General features: G+C 40.2%; 2 protein-coding genes across 2 annotated transcripts in view; both read right to left on the bottom strand.

The window, feature by feature from the left end:
- LOC109487021 (allene oxide synthase-lipoxygenase protein-like) overlaps positions 1-4,048 on the bottom strand; it is a 16,694-nt gene extending 12,646 nt beyond the window's left edge. Inside the window, exons 1-2 of the mRNA XM_019790984.1 lie at positions 3,831-4,048; positions 226-410 (exon numbers count right to left, since the gene is read on the bottom strand). Coding sequence (XP_019646543.1) covers positions 226-407 — 182 coding nt within the window. The 5' untranslated portion in view covers positions 408-410; positions 3,831-4,048. The remainder of the gene's footprint in view (positions 1-225; positions 411-3,830) is intronic.
- A 10,723-nt stretch (positions 4,049-14,771) lies between these two features.
- Positions 14,772-16,784, bottom strand: LOC109473316 (collectin-12-like; the record flags this gene model as incomplete). Its single annotated transcript, XM_019773217.1, has 2 exons — positions 14,772-15,183; positions 16,588-16,784. Coding segments are annotated over 2 exons (609 nt in total), but the record flags the coding sequence as incomplete, so codon positions are not given.
- Positions 16,785-16,788: the final 4 nt, after the last annotated feature.

Below are 16,788 nucleotides of genomic sequence, written 5' to 3'. Positions count from 1 at the left end.
TGTGTTAGGAAATGTTACGGAAGGCTATGTTTGGGCTTAACATGGAAGTTTAGAAAGTGGCATAAGCGTGGGTCTCGAAATGATTGTTATTGTTTTCTAAATGATTGCTAATGTTCTCTTTTTCTTGAACTAATTGTTTTAGAAACATTTTATACGCAAATTGCTCTAGCGTCTGCGAAGAGAAACGTATGACCTATTTGTAGGAAGGGGCATTTTGCTACTTACTCATACTCTGCCCCTCTTTCGTGATCATCCTGAAACCACACGTCCAGTTTCAGGTCGCCAGATTCCGTTCCATCGGGGTTATGAAGGTTGATGGACACATCCTTGTTAGTCCCTGCTCTGAAGTAGTCCCCCGTCTTTACTTTGACCAGAAGGTCCATGCGCTCTGGCCGCCGTCCAAACATTGCCTTGAAACATAACGTTAGAAAACTAAGAACATCATCCCAAAACAGGCAACTTCTATACCCAGGGTTTTATATTACCTTTTTTTATTTACTTCATTGGTCACCACAAAACAAGGCTCATGGGAGCCACTTAAAATGTTTTGGGTTACAGAACATCCAGTGTGGACAGATGTTTGTTGACCTTAGAGTTTTTAAAAGGTTATACTCATGGGGGAAGCAATCACGAGGTAGCTTATTCTAAAGTGATGTTGTTCTTGGAAAGAATTCGAAGCTTTCAGCATGGAACTTCCTCCTAAGAGGTGGTGAATGGAGGAAGAAAGGGTGATTTGCTTCAGTGGAAGTGGCAAGACGTGTCATTGTTGAGAATTTTCGAAGTGGGGGCACTAGCGAATGAAGTTCTACGGAGCATTTGCCGTGGAAGTGGCGATAAAATAACGCAAGGCTTGCAACGTTACGCCTGTTTGAGAGTGGTTGTAGGGTGGCGAACAAGTCACTCCCAACAAGATTTTGTAAGCGCTTTTGAACTCGGTTGAGGCAGTTTAGGGACCTCTGGGCAGCTCCAGCCCAGATGTGACCATGCATCCAGTGCAGTTTTTTTGGGCTTGGAAATTTTTTCAAAGTCAATAAATCTGATCACTTATCTACATACTGAGTTGCAACCACACTATCCCAATGTATATTAACCCTCATGGAGCAAAAATACCCAAAATTCTGATGGAAAATGGTTACTGAAAGGGCCCTCGGCTGATTTTTAGGGTACCACCCATATAATGAAGGAATGAAGGACTCATCTTAGGGCTTGTTTTTGTAGTTTTAAATACCCAAAGTATGAAATACTGATTGAATGAGCTAATGTGAAGCAGTATGTGTCAATATCATAAAGATTGCCTTATTCAGAATATTTCTAATTTTGCTGCTCTGAAATTGCATTGGATGCCTTTAAGCTCCTGTCCCGTCTGGCCGAACGCTAGCTGAACTCCCTTCAACCGGCCTAGCGAGTTGGGCCTTCTCCACAGAAAATACCTTCCCTTCCCCGGACTCTAAAGACGCACGCAAACATACACAGCGAATGTAGCCAAACCCTCAACTGACAGTTCTAGATATAGAGCACGGGTTCTACATGTTGCACAAGCAGAAGGCGTTGGAAGATTCCATTGCTGCATGGGGGTATAAACTATGGAACACTTCATATTTTGGACAGGGGCGATTTAGGAACAATCCATTTGTGCTGGAGGGGGATAGGTCAATTTTGATACGGAGGATGTGGTGAAGCCATTTGCTGCATTTGCTCCCGAGCAAATGTCGGCCTTTCTAGTGATTTGTGTATTTTTCCATCCAACTATGAACCACGTTCTGAACCAACATTCAGTGACGTAATGCTAGCCTCCTGTATAGATTTCTAGCTGGGCAACATTTGTTTGTACGCGCGGTTAGAGCAGCAATTTCTTTTGTATGTTGTAGCTGCCCAACCAAAGGGCTAGCCCTGGGAACAGGAGAAATATCGAGATCTACCATTTAATGTAAAAAAAGGCTTCAATTTCTATGTAAAACTTTTAATAAGTGACTTGGGAAAGTGACTAAAGTGCTGGAAATGTTTGCGATTGATAAGGCAGGACTTGTTTTTCTCTCAACTTGCATGACACTACCTGATATCCCCATTTTTGGCCACTCTCCTCTCCTAATTGTGACATACAAGGTTTGAGTCCCGGTCAGATTCGTCGTAAGCTGACATGCGATTTTCATGGCGTACAATTTTCAAGCAGGCTGTAACAGAACCATCCGCCGAAAAGAATCTAAGACCACGTTTTCGGTAACAAGACTGCTAATCATTATCTAACGACACATGCACTAATTATAATAAATCATCCCATGAATGAACACAACAAGATTCCATTTTAAATTTTTGACATCATAAACCTTGAATGATATGAGAAGAAATGATACTTATATTGTTCTAAGTTTACTGTCAACTATTACAACGTCCATTTCTCACTGAAAGAAAGTTTTCAATCTTTGTACAAATGGGTTTGGTTCAGTGGCAACATATAAAAGGAATGAGATCGGTTTCTCAGTTCTCAAGCATGGCACAAAAAGCCCTGTGCCCCATACTGAACAAGCCTATAAATCTCAAATATCCATTCCTATACACACCATTCTTACAAGAAACACAAACCCAACCAGAGGACACCAGCTACGCTTCAACATATTACACTGTAGAACAAAGACATTTAGAGGTAGTTTCTTCCCACGAACAGTTATTGAATCGAATGCCCTACCTGACCATCTGGTAATGGCTAAGTCAATTGAGCATTTTAAAGCTGGGGTAGCCAGCCATTATGGCTTTCCTAGCTGTACCCAGCTGTAGGAATGTGGCCAACCCCTAGCTACGACTTCTGTATATAGTCACTGCACTTGTTTTTGCTCTTGTTTGTTGTTTTTACCACCACCTGGGGAAGGACTCCCCTAAGCACTAGGCCCCGAGTGTTGCTTAGTATCGTGTAGAAGACGAAGCAGCCTGCACGGGTCATCAAACCTGCCCTGGCACACCGTGTCGCCGAAGGTTGCACATTGCGTGCACCATGGATTAATTTTTACTTTTAGACGTAATAATGAACTGATCAACTTAGGAAATGGTGTGGTGTTCAGACTATGAGAAAGGGCAGCGTCAGGGCGTTTGTGTGAATAGGATCAAAACGTGTTTTCACTGTAGGCGAGAATTGAATTACTTTGACATATCTTTTTCACTTCCTTTGGAAAAAAAGGACCGGGTTATTTGAATGGTCATTGCCTCTAAAACATTTATACAGGATGCAGACTATGATCATATTTGCGAATATTTTGTACACCGAATTACCTTCAATTTTGTGCACAATGAGCCATAGGAAAAAATAACTGGTGTGGACCGTTGGAAAGTTACCGCAAAAATGTCAGACTGTAAATAATTTTCATATGGTGGGTACAACAAGCAGTGAGAAATATGTGACGAAAACAATTAAGTAAGACCAGTTGACAGGGAAGGAGCACGTGTGATATCCAAACTGTATTACACAGATGTCAAGGGCCATGCCGTCTATCAATCAGTGACGATAATGCCCATGTTAAAAATTGGTAGTCAGACTACCGTATACGCCCCCCGATGGTGCTGGGAGTGTTGCACGTGCGCCCAGGCACATTAGCGACCAACCCGTCGGCTTCCGTAGCAAGTGCAAGTCGTGTTTGTGCATCTGTTTGCTATGATCGTACATGCGTGTTTTTTTTTTTTGTTGTTGTTGTTTTTTTTGACGGTGTACACAAAAAGTTGCCAATATAGCAGACCATTTGGGGCATTTTGGCGAGCATAAAAAATATCAAGTATAAAGTCTGAAATATTTTGTGATACTGGAAGCTACAAGTCAACAGGATTTCATGTATATACAGTCTTACCTGTCTTTGTTCTTGCTAGAGTGGAGACCAAGTTGCACACTGTAAACTCGAAGCTGATGCGGGTTGAGAGTAGTACCCAAAGTGTCGGTGATTCCGGTGTGGACCCTCCTGCCGCTACCGCCGCCCAGAGAGTGCGGGGCTCCGGCCAAAGGTAGACTTTTTTCAACTTTTGGAGATGTCAATTATCTGAGTAAACCTGAAGCCGATTGGAGGATAAAAGACGCCCCTGCAACCGACGTCAATGGTTGCCTAGCAACAATGGTATGACATCAGCGTTATGAATAATTAAGCAGTCCTGAAGATGAGACTATCCCAAAAGGTGCGGCATAATACACCCAAATATTTCGAATGGTTTTGACGAAAGCTTCTTTTTTATGTAAAGTGCATTAAAGGGCCACTGTGGCTTGCGGACTTCAATGTGGGCCTATTAGACAGTACCACTGTCAGAAGTTGGAAAGGGGCGTTCCAGCAAAAAAAACAGGCTCCTTATATAGCAGAGGCACCGCTTTCCGCGTATTCAATTGCGGTTGACATTGGCGATTTGCCCAAAAGAAAACGGTTGCCAGGAGCAATAGTGTTACAATAGTACTAGCGCATTTCTATAATGAAAGAATTCAAAGCCGAATCTCTGCATTTACTATACAGGTAGGTAATCTCTATGTATCCCCTCCCTCCTGCAAACGTAGTGTGGGTGGACACGGGGAAGACTTAAAGAAAACACCTTTTCAACTGATCAAGCCACCTGCAGCTTTTCTTTGTCAAAACATTTCAGGTTCTTTGATTAAAGTACATTTTCAAGTTTGTACGCCCTTATTATCTCTTACTCGCTTGAACCGTTAGCAAGATAACATGTATTGTTCTGGAATCACCCTGAGGCTGAAAAGGAGATTTGCTTTGTCACGGTATGAACATACCAGTATCTTTGGTAGACAACACGTCGTCAAGTTCGCGCGCTTGTTATGAGCCGTACACAGGTGTATGTTGTGGAGGGGCCAGATTGTTCAAGAGTTGCGAAAACACTTCTGGATGTTCAAATATCGTACGTCAGGGCGGTATCATTGACTTGGTGCATTTACGCAGTTTAAAACATTGGTTCCCAGATTTAAACTACTATCAGGGCAATTCGCGTCTACAACATTATTGCACACTGTTCCAACATTGGCCAGACGCAATAGTGTTACAACAGTACTAGGGAATTTCTAAAATGAAAGAATTCGAAGTCAAATCTCTGCATTAACTTTACAGGTACGTAATTTCTATGTATACCCTCCCTCCTGCAAACTTGGTGTGGGCGGACACGGGGAAGACTTAAAGAAAACACCTTCTTAACTGATCAAGCCGCCTGCAGCTTTTATTTGTCTACACATGTCAGGTTCTTTTATTAAAGTACATTTTCAAGTTTGTACGCTCTTATTATCTCTCACTCGCTTGAATGGGTAGCAAGATAACAAGTACTGCTATGCAATCTCCCTGTGGGCAAAAAAGGAGATGACAGAAATGTTAACGAAAGTTGAAAACATCTTTTGAACTGATCACCGCTCAAACATGACTGATTCTTTGCTTTGTCACGGTTTGAACATACCAGTACCTTTGGTAGCTGAGACAGTACATTGTCAAGTTCGTGTGCTTGTTATGAGCCGTACACAGGTGTGTGTTGTGGAGGGACCAGATTGTTTAAGAGTTGCGAAAACATTTCTGGAGTAGTAGTAACTAGAATGTCTAATCCATGGTTTGACTTGCTTACATACTCGTTTTTGTTAATGGAACCATTTTCTCTCTTTTTCTCAAAGGCTGACTCGGCGGTGAGTTCTATGATTGTGTGAGCTCTAACAATCAATCTATTCCTTGCAACAGAAAAAATTGCACGAGTGCCAGACAAAATTCTTGTTAAATCAAAAAGACTGGAATACTTTAAAAACGGAAATTCCTCAATTCTATTGCCTACAAAATTCTTTCCTTCGCTCGAAAATTCACCCGAACATAATGTTGGTAATCCCTTTCGTTGGTAAACACTAATTCAGGTCTTACAATGTAAAAAAAAAAAATTGGCTATTCGCCACTAACCAATACCTTTGTTCTTATAGTTCACTAATGTATAAGCGATTTAAAGTACTGTCAGGGCATTTCGCGTCTATAACATTATTGCACACTGTTCCAACATTGGCCAGGCGCAATTGTGTTACAACAGTACTAGGGAATTTCTATAATGAAAGAACACGAAGTCAAATCTCTGCATTAACTTTACAGGTACGTAATTCCTATGTATACCCTCCCTCCTGCAAACTTGGTGTGGGCGGACACGGGGAAGACTTAAAGAAAACACCTTCTTAACTGATCAAGCCGCCTGCAGCTTTTATTTGTCTAAACATGTCAGGTTCTTTTATCAAAGTACATTTTCAAGTTTGTACGCCCTTTTTATCTCTTACTCTCTTGAATCGTTAGCAAGATAACATGTATTGTTCTGGAATCACCCTTAGGCTGAAAAGGAGACGACAGGAATGTCAACAAAAGTTGAAAACATCTTTTAAACTGATCACCACTCAAAAACGACTGACTGTTTGCTTTGTCACGGTTTGAACATGCCGGTACGTTTGGTAGACAGTACATTGTCAAGTTCGCGCGCTTTTTATGAGCCGTACACAGGCGTATGTTGTGGAGGGGCCAGATTGTTCAAGAGTTGCGAAAACATTTCTGGATGTTCAAATATCGTACGTTAGGGCGGTATCATTGACTTGGTGCATTTACGCAGTTTAAAACTTTGGTTCCAAGATTTAAACTACTGTCAGGGCAATTCGCGTCTATAACGTTATTGCACACTGTTCCAACATTGGCCAGGCGCAATAGTGTTACAAAAGTACTAGGGAATTTCTATAATGAAAGAATTCGAAGACAGATCTCTTCACTAACTATACAGGTAGGTAATCTCTATGTATAACCCTCCCTCCTGCAAACTTGGTGTAGGCGGACACGGGGAAGACTCAAATAAAACACTTTTTACTGATCAAGCCACCTGGAACTTTTTTGTCATATTCTAAACATATCAGGTCCTTTGATTGAATTACATACAGGTAAGTATTTTCCTACCCTCCCTCCTACAAACTTGGTGTGGGTGGACACGGGGAAGACTTAAAGAAAACACCTTTTCAGCTGATCAAGCCACCTACAACTTTTCTTTGTCTAAACATGTTAGGTTCTTTGATTGAAGTACATTTTCAAGTTTGTATACGTACGCCATTTTTATGTCTCATTCACTTGAATGGGTAGTAATATGACATGTTTTGTTTTGTAATCACCCTTAGGCTGAAAAGGGGATGACAGAAATGTCAACGAAAGTTGAAAACACCTTTTGAACTGATCACCACTCAAAAACGACTGGCTCTTTGCTTTGTCACGGTTTGAACATACCAGTACATTTGGTAGACAGTACATTGTCAAGTTCGCGTGCTTGTTATGAGCCGTACACAGGTGTATGCTGTGGAGGGGCCAGGATGTTCAAGAGTTGTGATAACATTTTGGATGTTCAAACATCGCACATCAGGGCGTAACATTTTGACTTGTTGACAGGGAAATACGTTCTATGCACAATAACAACGATACATTATCATGGAAGTTCATCTGTGTTGGTAGTAATCATAGTAAAATTTGATCTATGTGTAATTGTGTGTTGGAATAAAGTTCAACGTTTTACAACAATGATACATGTTCATGCATTACTCTTTCAGGAAACCTGCTGTTATGGTTTGAAGACTTATTATACTGTATGTCTGGATTCAACTGCATTCTATTGCATGCTTTGTATAAAGGAGAGCCATGACTAAGGATAATACTTACGTCGTCCTTTATTGCTAATGAGAACAGTTTTTTTTGCGTAGAACTCCTTACATGGCCCAACGTGGGCGACAGTAGTTGGCACACGAAAATACGTGGCTATCCAAACTTTGGGTGACAAAGGAGATAGCCCTAAAGCCTATAATCTTCTTGCTAAAAGTAAACGGAGCAAAACATTTTGAGCCGATCACGCCATGCACATAGACGAGCCCGACGCTTTGCTTTGTCATGGTTTGAACATGCCAGTTCCTTTGGTACACAGTACATTGTCAAGTTTTGAATATAGAAAGAGATTTGAATATATCTTTACATGTAATGGTCCCCACAATGCAACAATAGGTAGATATATAAAGGAATGCTTTCTTATTAGAAAACATTCCGAAATTTGTGATTAGCCCACTCGATTGTAACACTTTATCAAAAATTTGTGCCCTTATTATTTGAATAATTATGATATAGATTTGTTATGTTTTATGCGACATTAGGTCTTATTCAACACACTTATTTTATTGTTTAGTTACTCTCTTTATGTAGTTTGTCATACATTGAACCATGTGCAAATATCGTTCAATAAAGTTCTTCTATATTTCAAACATGGTGACCTTGGCGTCCTCACGGCGCTCTCTCCGCGCTCCGGACAATTTTAGGTCGCAGAGAGAGCGCCGAGAGAGCGACCATAAGTGGAAAGGAGCTATAACTTCGCATGCACTGCACACATTCTAGAAAAGGTCAAACGTCCTCTTATCTGTGTACACTTATATTTACTATTTAAGATGGTCCAATAGTGCATACATGTAACGTTACCTGGCTTGATCTTGTTATAATTACTTCTGTGCATCACCAGTACAGTGGGATCGTACATTTGTAAGTAGGTAAAAGTACTACATTTGTATATCAAACTTGAGGTTGTATACTCAAGATTGTACGCCCTTAGACTCTTTCACTCGCTTAAAAGAGTAACGGAATGAGGGAATAGGGGCATGAAGACAGAGTGAGTATGACTTGAAGTATAGGGCGCTACAAATGATTGACAAGTGGATGTTATGTCAATGCCAAGCTCTGATTAGGTGCTCGGTGTCGAGTCTGCGGAACAGCATGTCACCGGACAAAAGAATGGTTAAGAAAACAAGAAGGCACAGGCAATGTTAACACGCTTGACTGCGCAAATTCAAATCCTGCATACTTTAGAAATAGTTGGCTTGCTGGTGTGAACGCTACGGAGGGTGATTCTTGAATAAACACCTTTTTTCTGTTGTTATGCCTCATTTGCCTTGGGTTAAGAACCAACGTCACACGTTGCATTCACACATAAGTTCGAAATTGCCGAAGTTAACAAAGACGAGTTAACAAATCTTATTAACTTGGGGTTAGCGTTGGCGCCCTACGTCATCAACATTATATCAACTGTATCGGGTTACCGCCACTTACGGGGTGATATTTACCTGGCTGATACAATACAAAAACATACGGGGGTGACGCGGGTTGAAGGGCATGCGCACAAGTTGCTGGATGAGAGACCATTAAAATGAGCTAAAGAACTTTAAAACCCTTTCTTGGGTGGGATTTTTGTTTAATTCTTGGCATTTTTGTGGTGGACCGTACAGTGTAGGGTTTTGAGTGAATGTTTTTTCAAAAAAATGAAGTTTTTTTATGAAGTTGCCTTGTTATGGGCTTGTCTGTTGCCATGCTCCTGCCTAATGCCTTGGTATCGACCTAGAATACGGGGTCAAAGTGCACGAATTCTTATAAGCAAGGCTGTACCTCGAGACTCGCCGTCCACTTTTTTCCGAAACTTGTTGTAGGTACATATTATTAAATTGGCTAACACGTGAAGGTGAGTTCGTGTGACAAAAACTTCGTAAACTAGAGATATGATGCCCATTTTCATGTCTGATTTAGCACATGTTTCAATGGAGAACCCTTTCAATAGTGTCTCCTCTACGGGGTACACAAAGTCTTCGTCCGAGGGTCACCAGCCCTCTGTCCGGGAGATTTGGAGTAAATCAAAACTGTAGAAGGGTTTGGACCATTCAGACCGAGGCATGCTTCTTCTATTTTTCGAAAGGCTTGGCGATTCTTTAACATGTGTAAATTGTGACTCTCCCGAAACATGGGACCTCCATCTAATATCCTACGTTTATTGGACGTCCCTAACAGAAGCTAGTTACTCATTTCCACCTGAGTGAGGTACGTGAGGAAAGCTGTATTAACCATTGTCCTGCTGGCATTCCTGGCACAATATTTTTCAATAATTCTATGTCTCAATTAGATCATAGAGCCCCAAATGTTTTTGCTCTGCAGTGGCATAGTTACTTCTGCATTTGTTACGTTTCGCTGCGGTGTGAAGCGTTGCACGAGAAATACCCCCAAATCGTACCTACACAAGGTGTTATATAGATGATACTGTATGAGCATAACAACAATTGTTGTGCTCCGCAGGACAAGGATTGTTTAAGTACCTTTCTTAAGGGAAAATATTTGGTGACATGGCAGGATTCAAACCCGGGACCTCTTGATTCGGAGAAAGCCTGCGTAACTTTCACAGTAAATTCATTTCTAAGGAGGTGAGGATAACGTCCTATCAACTGAACACGAAGAAATAATTTACAAAAGATCATAGCTGTATCGTCTCGATTCTTGTACAGGAAGCTTAAGGGGTCAAACCACTGCACTTAAAAAAACAACATACTTTTAGAGAAAAAGAAGACTGATCGACCCAGCCAAATTGAAAACATAACAAACTGACGCCTTTCTTTAAGTTACTTTATAAGCCCTGACCAATGTATGACGGGCTGAAATTTGACCTAAATCCGCTAAGCGTCGCTTTTGTATTTCAAGCGAGAGGAAGGTAAATCTAATGGTAAAGGTAAAGAAATCATAGCTCGACGCATACTGTATGCAGTTCTAAAACACTAAGTAACTAATTGCAATACCTACAGGAAATGCTAGATGTCACTACTCTTCTTACCTTCAGTTAAGGAGGACTGTTGTGCGTAAGGGGAGCTAGCCAAAGTTAAGCTTTGCGCTTCTATATGACTTTGTATAACTGAAAATGTGACGCAATAGACAAGCTCTGGGTTTTTAATTCCAACTGCACGTCAAAAGATTTTATTTTTGTAAGGTGACCTGTTAGGGCATTACGAACAGTGAGGCAAACATTAAGTTCGATATTAATACATTCCAAATGTTTAATCTCAGAGATTAAAATATACTCTTACACTGTGTAATTGGCGTATGGTTCCAGAAAAAAGTCCTATAAACAGAGCGACGTATGGTAATAGTCCTACAAGTATAGTCCTAAAATGAAGTGAAAACTGGGCTAGATTTTGAATGTTAGTTTCACACTGGAAAAAAATGGATTGTATTCTCGCAGTAGAAACTTATGAGAAAGACAAAGAGTATAAATCTGAACACAGAGTGCTATCAGTAGTCCCCTGCAGTAGTAGACACTAAGGGCTATAGGAATAGAGGTTGACACTTCTCTCATATACGGGCAAAGGTGTAGAAATTATTTTTACTTAACCTATAACTGTAACCTTCAGTACAGTTCATCCTCTACGAGGTCACACCGTACTAGGTTACAAAAAGATAGTAAATATTCAATCAAACTTAAAGTCTAGATAAAAACAGGGGAGCTAGAAAGAACACACGATTCTAAAAATATTATGAATCTGTGTGCATCAAATTGCAAGATTTTTCCTTACATTATTCCTGTTATTTTCCAGTGTAGCATGAAATCAAAGAAAAAAAAACTGCATTCGTTTTTTTTTTTTTTTACTTTCAGGCAACTTGCTGTTATGGTTTGAAGATTTTATTACTAGTATGCTGAATGCCTGGATGCAACTGCATTCTATTGCATTGCATTGTATTGTATAAAGGAGAGTCGTGACAAAGGATCATGCTTACGTCGTCCTTTATTGCTAATGAGATCTGGTTTTTGCGTGCTAAAAAAAACTAAATTCATTTTGTTTTTACAATCATTGCCTTTGCTCAACTCAGAACGTAACAGTTCCTAAAACATTATAATATTAATAATGATGCTCAGTCTGTGGCACAAGACTTTCAGAAAACTGATCTAAGAAGCGCATACATATTATCATACTCAAAAACATACAAAAACACCTGGCTTACTTAACTCATTACTAGTATAAAATTTTACTTTCCATTTTTAGCATAATGTATTCTTTACTTTGCACTACAGGTACAGTTTTTGTTTAGCAGAGAAAACTACAATTGCTGACAAATTTAGTTCCTCTTACTACACTTGTCTTTAAAAACATTAATTTCTATTTTAAAACTCTATCGTCATCAAGTCAAGATATTCGCTATAATCGACGTGTCTGTTTTATTCAAACTACAGATTTTCGTAGAATGGTTTATTCAATTCTCTAAAAAATACAGCCCAGTTGCAGCCGAAGGCCGAATTGTCAGGCTTGTTTACAAACACAGCCAGATCTTCATACTACTACAAATACATACTAAAATTAAACGATCAACTTATTTATCACTTATACATAATTTTAGTCAGCGATGTTCTAGATAAAATTTGGGAACACGTTAAAATCACTCTAAAATTGACAGGCAAATAGCTAAAATCGACAATAACATTGTAGGACACAAGAATTTGTAACGAAGAGTGGAGATTTAATGAATTTGACATGCATGAAGTTATATGATTAAAATACATAAGTTAAAGAGCTTTCTATACCCAGTGTGAGTGACATATAAAGCGCATATGCAAAGCATATATGACGTTAAAAAACTAAGACATATTTACAGTATCTTTACAGATATCTTAGTCATCTGATGTTATACTTAGCTTTGTATTCCATGTGTTAAGCCTCCAAATAGATTTTGCTACCAGATGCTACCATTCAAAAGAGTTACGGTGACATAAAGCAACCCGATTCTATATCCGGGTCCCATGATAACAATAATAATAATGATAATAAAACCATAACAACGAGAGACATATTTAACAGCAAATACTGCTTATTTCACTTACTACTCCAGGATAACCCAACTATGGCCATTGTTATGAAATGCTCCAGCCTACACCATGGGTAGTATATAGAGAGAACTTTATTGCACGACAAATGCACATGGTACATTGTATGGCAAACTACATAAAGAGTAACAACAATAAAATAAGTGTGTTGAATAAGACCTAATGTCGAATAAAATCTAACATATCTATATCATAATCATTCAAACAATAAGGGATATCACAAGTCTTTGATATAGTATCACGTCTACGCCGATGAAGGTTAGACATCCAGGTAATACGATACGCCAAAAAGCAGTTACTCAAGCAACTGGATATGATTTTGAAAACGTCAAACGTTTCAGCTAGTACCCACTAGCTTTAGTCAGTGACTGACAGACCAGAGGGGAAAGCAGGTTTATAAGCACAAACTATTCATTGATATGCAAATAAGTGAAGACAAATTTTTGGAGGTTGAAAAGGGAACAAAAGTCAAACAAGTAAGGACAAGATATTGCAAATTAGTCAGAAAGCTCCTGTTATACAGAACAGGAGCTTATCTGAAACGTCTGACGTTTTCAAAATCATATCCAGTTGCTTGTCGTAATGAGTAACTGCTTTTTGTTATATAACGTCTGCTATATTTCAGGCCACATAACACCTGTATTCCTAAGCATTCAGTGGGTCAGTCAAAAACCATGCTAACGTCCCAAACAAAATGGGGCCCTGCATTTATATAATATGACTTCTATACAGTAGGCCTATGACACTAGATAATTACTTTCTGTATCTTTGTGCACCAAACTGAAAGGTTTGCCGTTGTTAATATGTTTTTTGTTTATTTTCTGCCTATAGATTAAGCATTGGTCAATTCTTACATCTAAGAAAAGAAATCAATTCAAATAAGTGCAACAGGTATTTTTTTAACATTTGCTTTTGCTGGAGTCGTAAGAATATTTTTAAACAAGCATCATGATATTAAGATTAAACAATTTTAAACAATGCTCGCTCTGTTTCACAAGACTATATAAAGCTGAGTAATCTAAGGCCATGTTGATTTGATTATATGGATGACATCCGCGCGCGCATGAATTTTCGGCCGTTTCCAAAAAAAAAAAGTTTTCAACCATACTGTAAATCGTACAAAACAGTTGCAAAATGAGCAAAAATATACCATAAGTTACAAAAAAATTAATAAAAACTATACCAATGTCGTAGAATGCCAAAATCAAACGAAAAAAGACGAAATTGTAAAGAAATGAACTTGAAGACTAGATTATTCGCCAAACCATATTCTGTGCCATTTGCTCAACCCTCATGACCACGTAGATTTCATAATGAAAAGAACTTTTTTTTTGCACAACTTTTTTTTTTATTCGCACGCGCGCATCAGTTTTGGGGCTCCCGGAGGATGTCATCCATATAATCAAATCAACATGGCCTAATCATAAATAAAAACATTCAGAGCAAGAACATCTGTATTAAATCTGGCTTATTCAATTCCAATTCTTAAATTCGACTTTTCCTCCGGCTCCAACGTTTATGTATGATAGCGTTGATAAGAGCTCGACATGTCACCTAGGTAAGTGCTGTAAAACATAAACCATGTTCTAATGAATTCCTGATCTGAAGCTATTTCTAAGGTTATGATGTTGTTGATTCAATGACAACATTGATTCATATTATCAGGTCACAATTTTCTGGATGACATCCGCGCGCTTTGATTTCTGTTTTTTAAACAAATTGCCTTCTCTGAAGCCTGGGTGCCATCTTTCGTACTCCGCCGTAGCTATTGACAATAGGGAGCAGGCGGTAACTACGTAGGGCAGCACCCTGCGCAGCAAGGCTCCGCAGAACTCCAGAACTCAGTACGGTGTAGACTCAAAAGGCCAGCATGACCAGGCCTCTCTTAAAAATAGTTAAGCATAACGCAAATTCGCAATGCCAGCATATTGTGTTCCTGAGGTTTAGCAGCATTTTTTGTCCTTTTTTGTTAGATTTTTTTATTCGCCCTCTGGCAGTATTTTTGGGAGTCTTTTGAGAATTTAGTTCCGAGGATGTTATCCATAAAATTTAGTCAGAGTGGCTTTACTTGCGATGATGTCGATAAAGTAAGTATATGAAGCACTCTAACCTGGAGGGACCTGACAGAAGAAGGGGATTTGATTTTGGCATGGCGAGACACCCCACTTTGTCTTAGATGAAGCGACACAATCTAAATGTGCAAAAGGGCCATTTGGATGTCCAGATATCCACAGGTTGAACTCCCCTAGTGCAGAACCATCCACCCACTCAAACCTTCCCTCTTCTCGCTGATCATGAAGACCAATCCACCACCAACTGGATCTGGAAACTGGTAGCAAGGAAACCAGGAAGGCCTGGGTTTCCGCGTCTCGGGGCATGGCAAGGGTACCGCCATCTTCGCGACAGGACTTGATCGATTCGTTGAACGCCCTTTTTCTGTTACCGGTATAAAACTTGTAGCATGTTCCTCTCCACTTTGTATAACCTTTAGGGCAAGGGACTACAAAAAAGGAGTATCTTTAAGTTATTAATGTATTAACTTCTCTATCATTCCATCAAGATCACCAAAAGACTACGTTTCTACCAAGATCACAAAACCCCACTCATTATGTGGGACTATACATTATCCACTGCCTTCACAGAAGAAGTCAAACCCCATAATAGTTAGCGCAGTAAAGGAAGTATAAGGATTTTCCAGACAGTAGTTGTCTGTCTCCTATTATTGTATTGTACCACTGGAATAGTATATTTAACTGTAAAGGCAATTAGCCTTCCTGTATGATTTTGCAAATAAGTCTCATTTATTCATATAGCAGGATATTCTAATGGGAATTCTAGGACATATCGTTGATGATAATGATTCAGAAGTATCACCCTCTCAAAATGTGGAAAAAGGGGTTTGTGTCTCTCTCTCTCTTTCTCTCTCTCTCTCTCTCTCTCTGTGTTTGTGCGTCCTTGTGTGTGTGTTTCCGTTTGTGTGTGTGTTTGGCGACGCCTAATGGTACAGTATTGTGTTCAGTCTGCAAGAATTCTTACTAGGAATTGTACAGGAATTTTGTCCACGTGCATGGAATGTTCACAGGAATGTCTCCCAGCTTGTTGACACACTTTTATGCCCACGGTCAGGCTTAGTGAAATTTCTGGAAGCCCTTGGAACATTGTGGCTGCCGGGGATGCCCTACTTCTATGACCCAAGGGCTTGTTGACTATACACTCATGGAAGGTTAGGAGTAATCTACTAAAGATGCAATGAAACTGTTGACAATCGATGTTTATTCTTTATACTGCTGCCGGTGATAACTATAGGAAAGTACCCATGTACCTTGTTACGTTACTTGTTAAGGTCTGAACAGATACTACAGTTCAGTTAAGGAGATCACTCCTACCCTCCCCTTAGTGAATAGTGAACGAGCCCTGGGGCTCACAGGGCAGATTCTCCCAGAGAATTGTGACCTCGAATGTTATTTTCAACAAACCAATGGTAGACTACAACAAGGCTTCCGCAAAGGCATGATACATTTTGCAGTGCCATGCAAACAATAACCCTGTCAACAAATACCGTCGCCATGGCAATGTATGTTTTCATTGCCAGTCTTGTTGTGTGTGTTTGTGTGTGTGTGTGTGTGTGTGTGTGTGTGTGTGTGTGTGTGTGTGTGTTTGTATGTGTGTGCGTGTGTTCATGTCTTTAATCTACCTACACTTATACAATGGTAAGGAGAAAGAAATCCAATCACGAAAGGAGATAAAATATATTACGCTACATCTAAGAAGGTCACAGGATTGTATTTGACGTAAAAGTGATGATTACCTCCATTTTTCTCAGGAGACTTGGCAGGGCAGAAAGTGCTTCCAGGTGGCCCGGGAGGACCCCTGACGCCCCGATATCCTTTCTCTCCACGAGGCCCTGGTGGCCCAAGAGACACAGGACCAGCTGGTCCCATTGGCCCCCCTTTCCCTGGAGGTCCAGGAGTCCCGACAGACCCATGGCCAGCTGGCCCTATGGGTCCCCTTTCTCCTGGAGGTCCAGGGAGCCCGGGTGGCCCAGAGCCCACAGGGCCGATGTCTCCTTTCTCTCCCGGGGGACCGGGAGGCCCCACAGCTCCTTTTTCTCCAGGAGGTCCA

The sequence above is a fragment of the Branchiostoma belcheri genome, unplaced genomic scaffold (assembly GCF_001625305.1).
Source record: "Branchiostoma belcheri isolate BF01 breed outbred unplaced genomic scaffold, Haploidv18h27 scaffold1, whole genome shotgun sequence".
Classification (NCBI taxonomy): domain Eukaryota; kingdom Metazoa; phylum Chordata; class Leptocardii; order Amphioxiformes; family Branchiostomatidae; genus Branchiostoma; species Branchiostoma belcheri.
The sequence above is the reverse complement of the archived record's forward strand: the minus strand, read 5'-3'. Positions and strand labels throughout refer to the sequence as shown.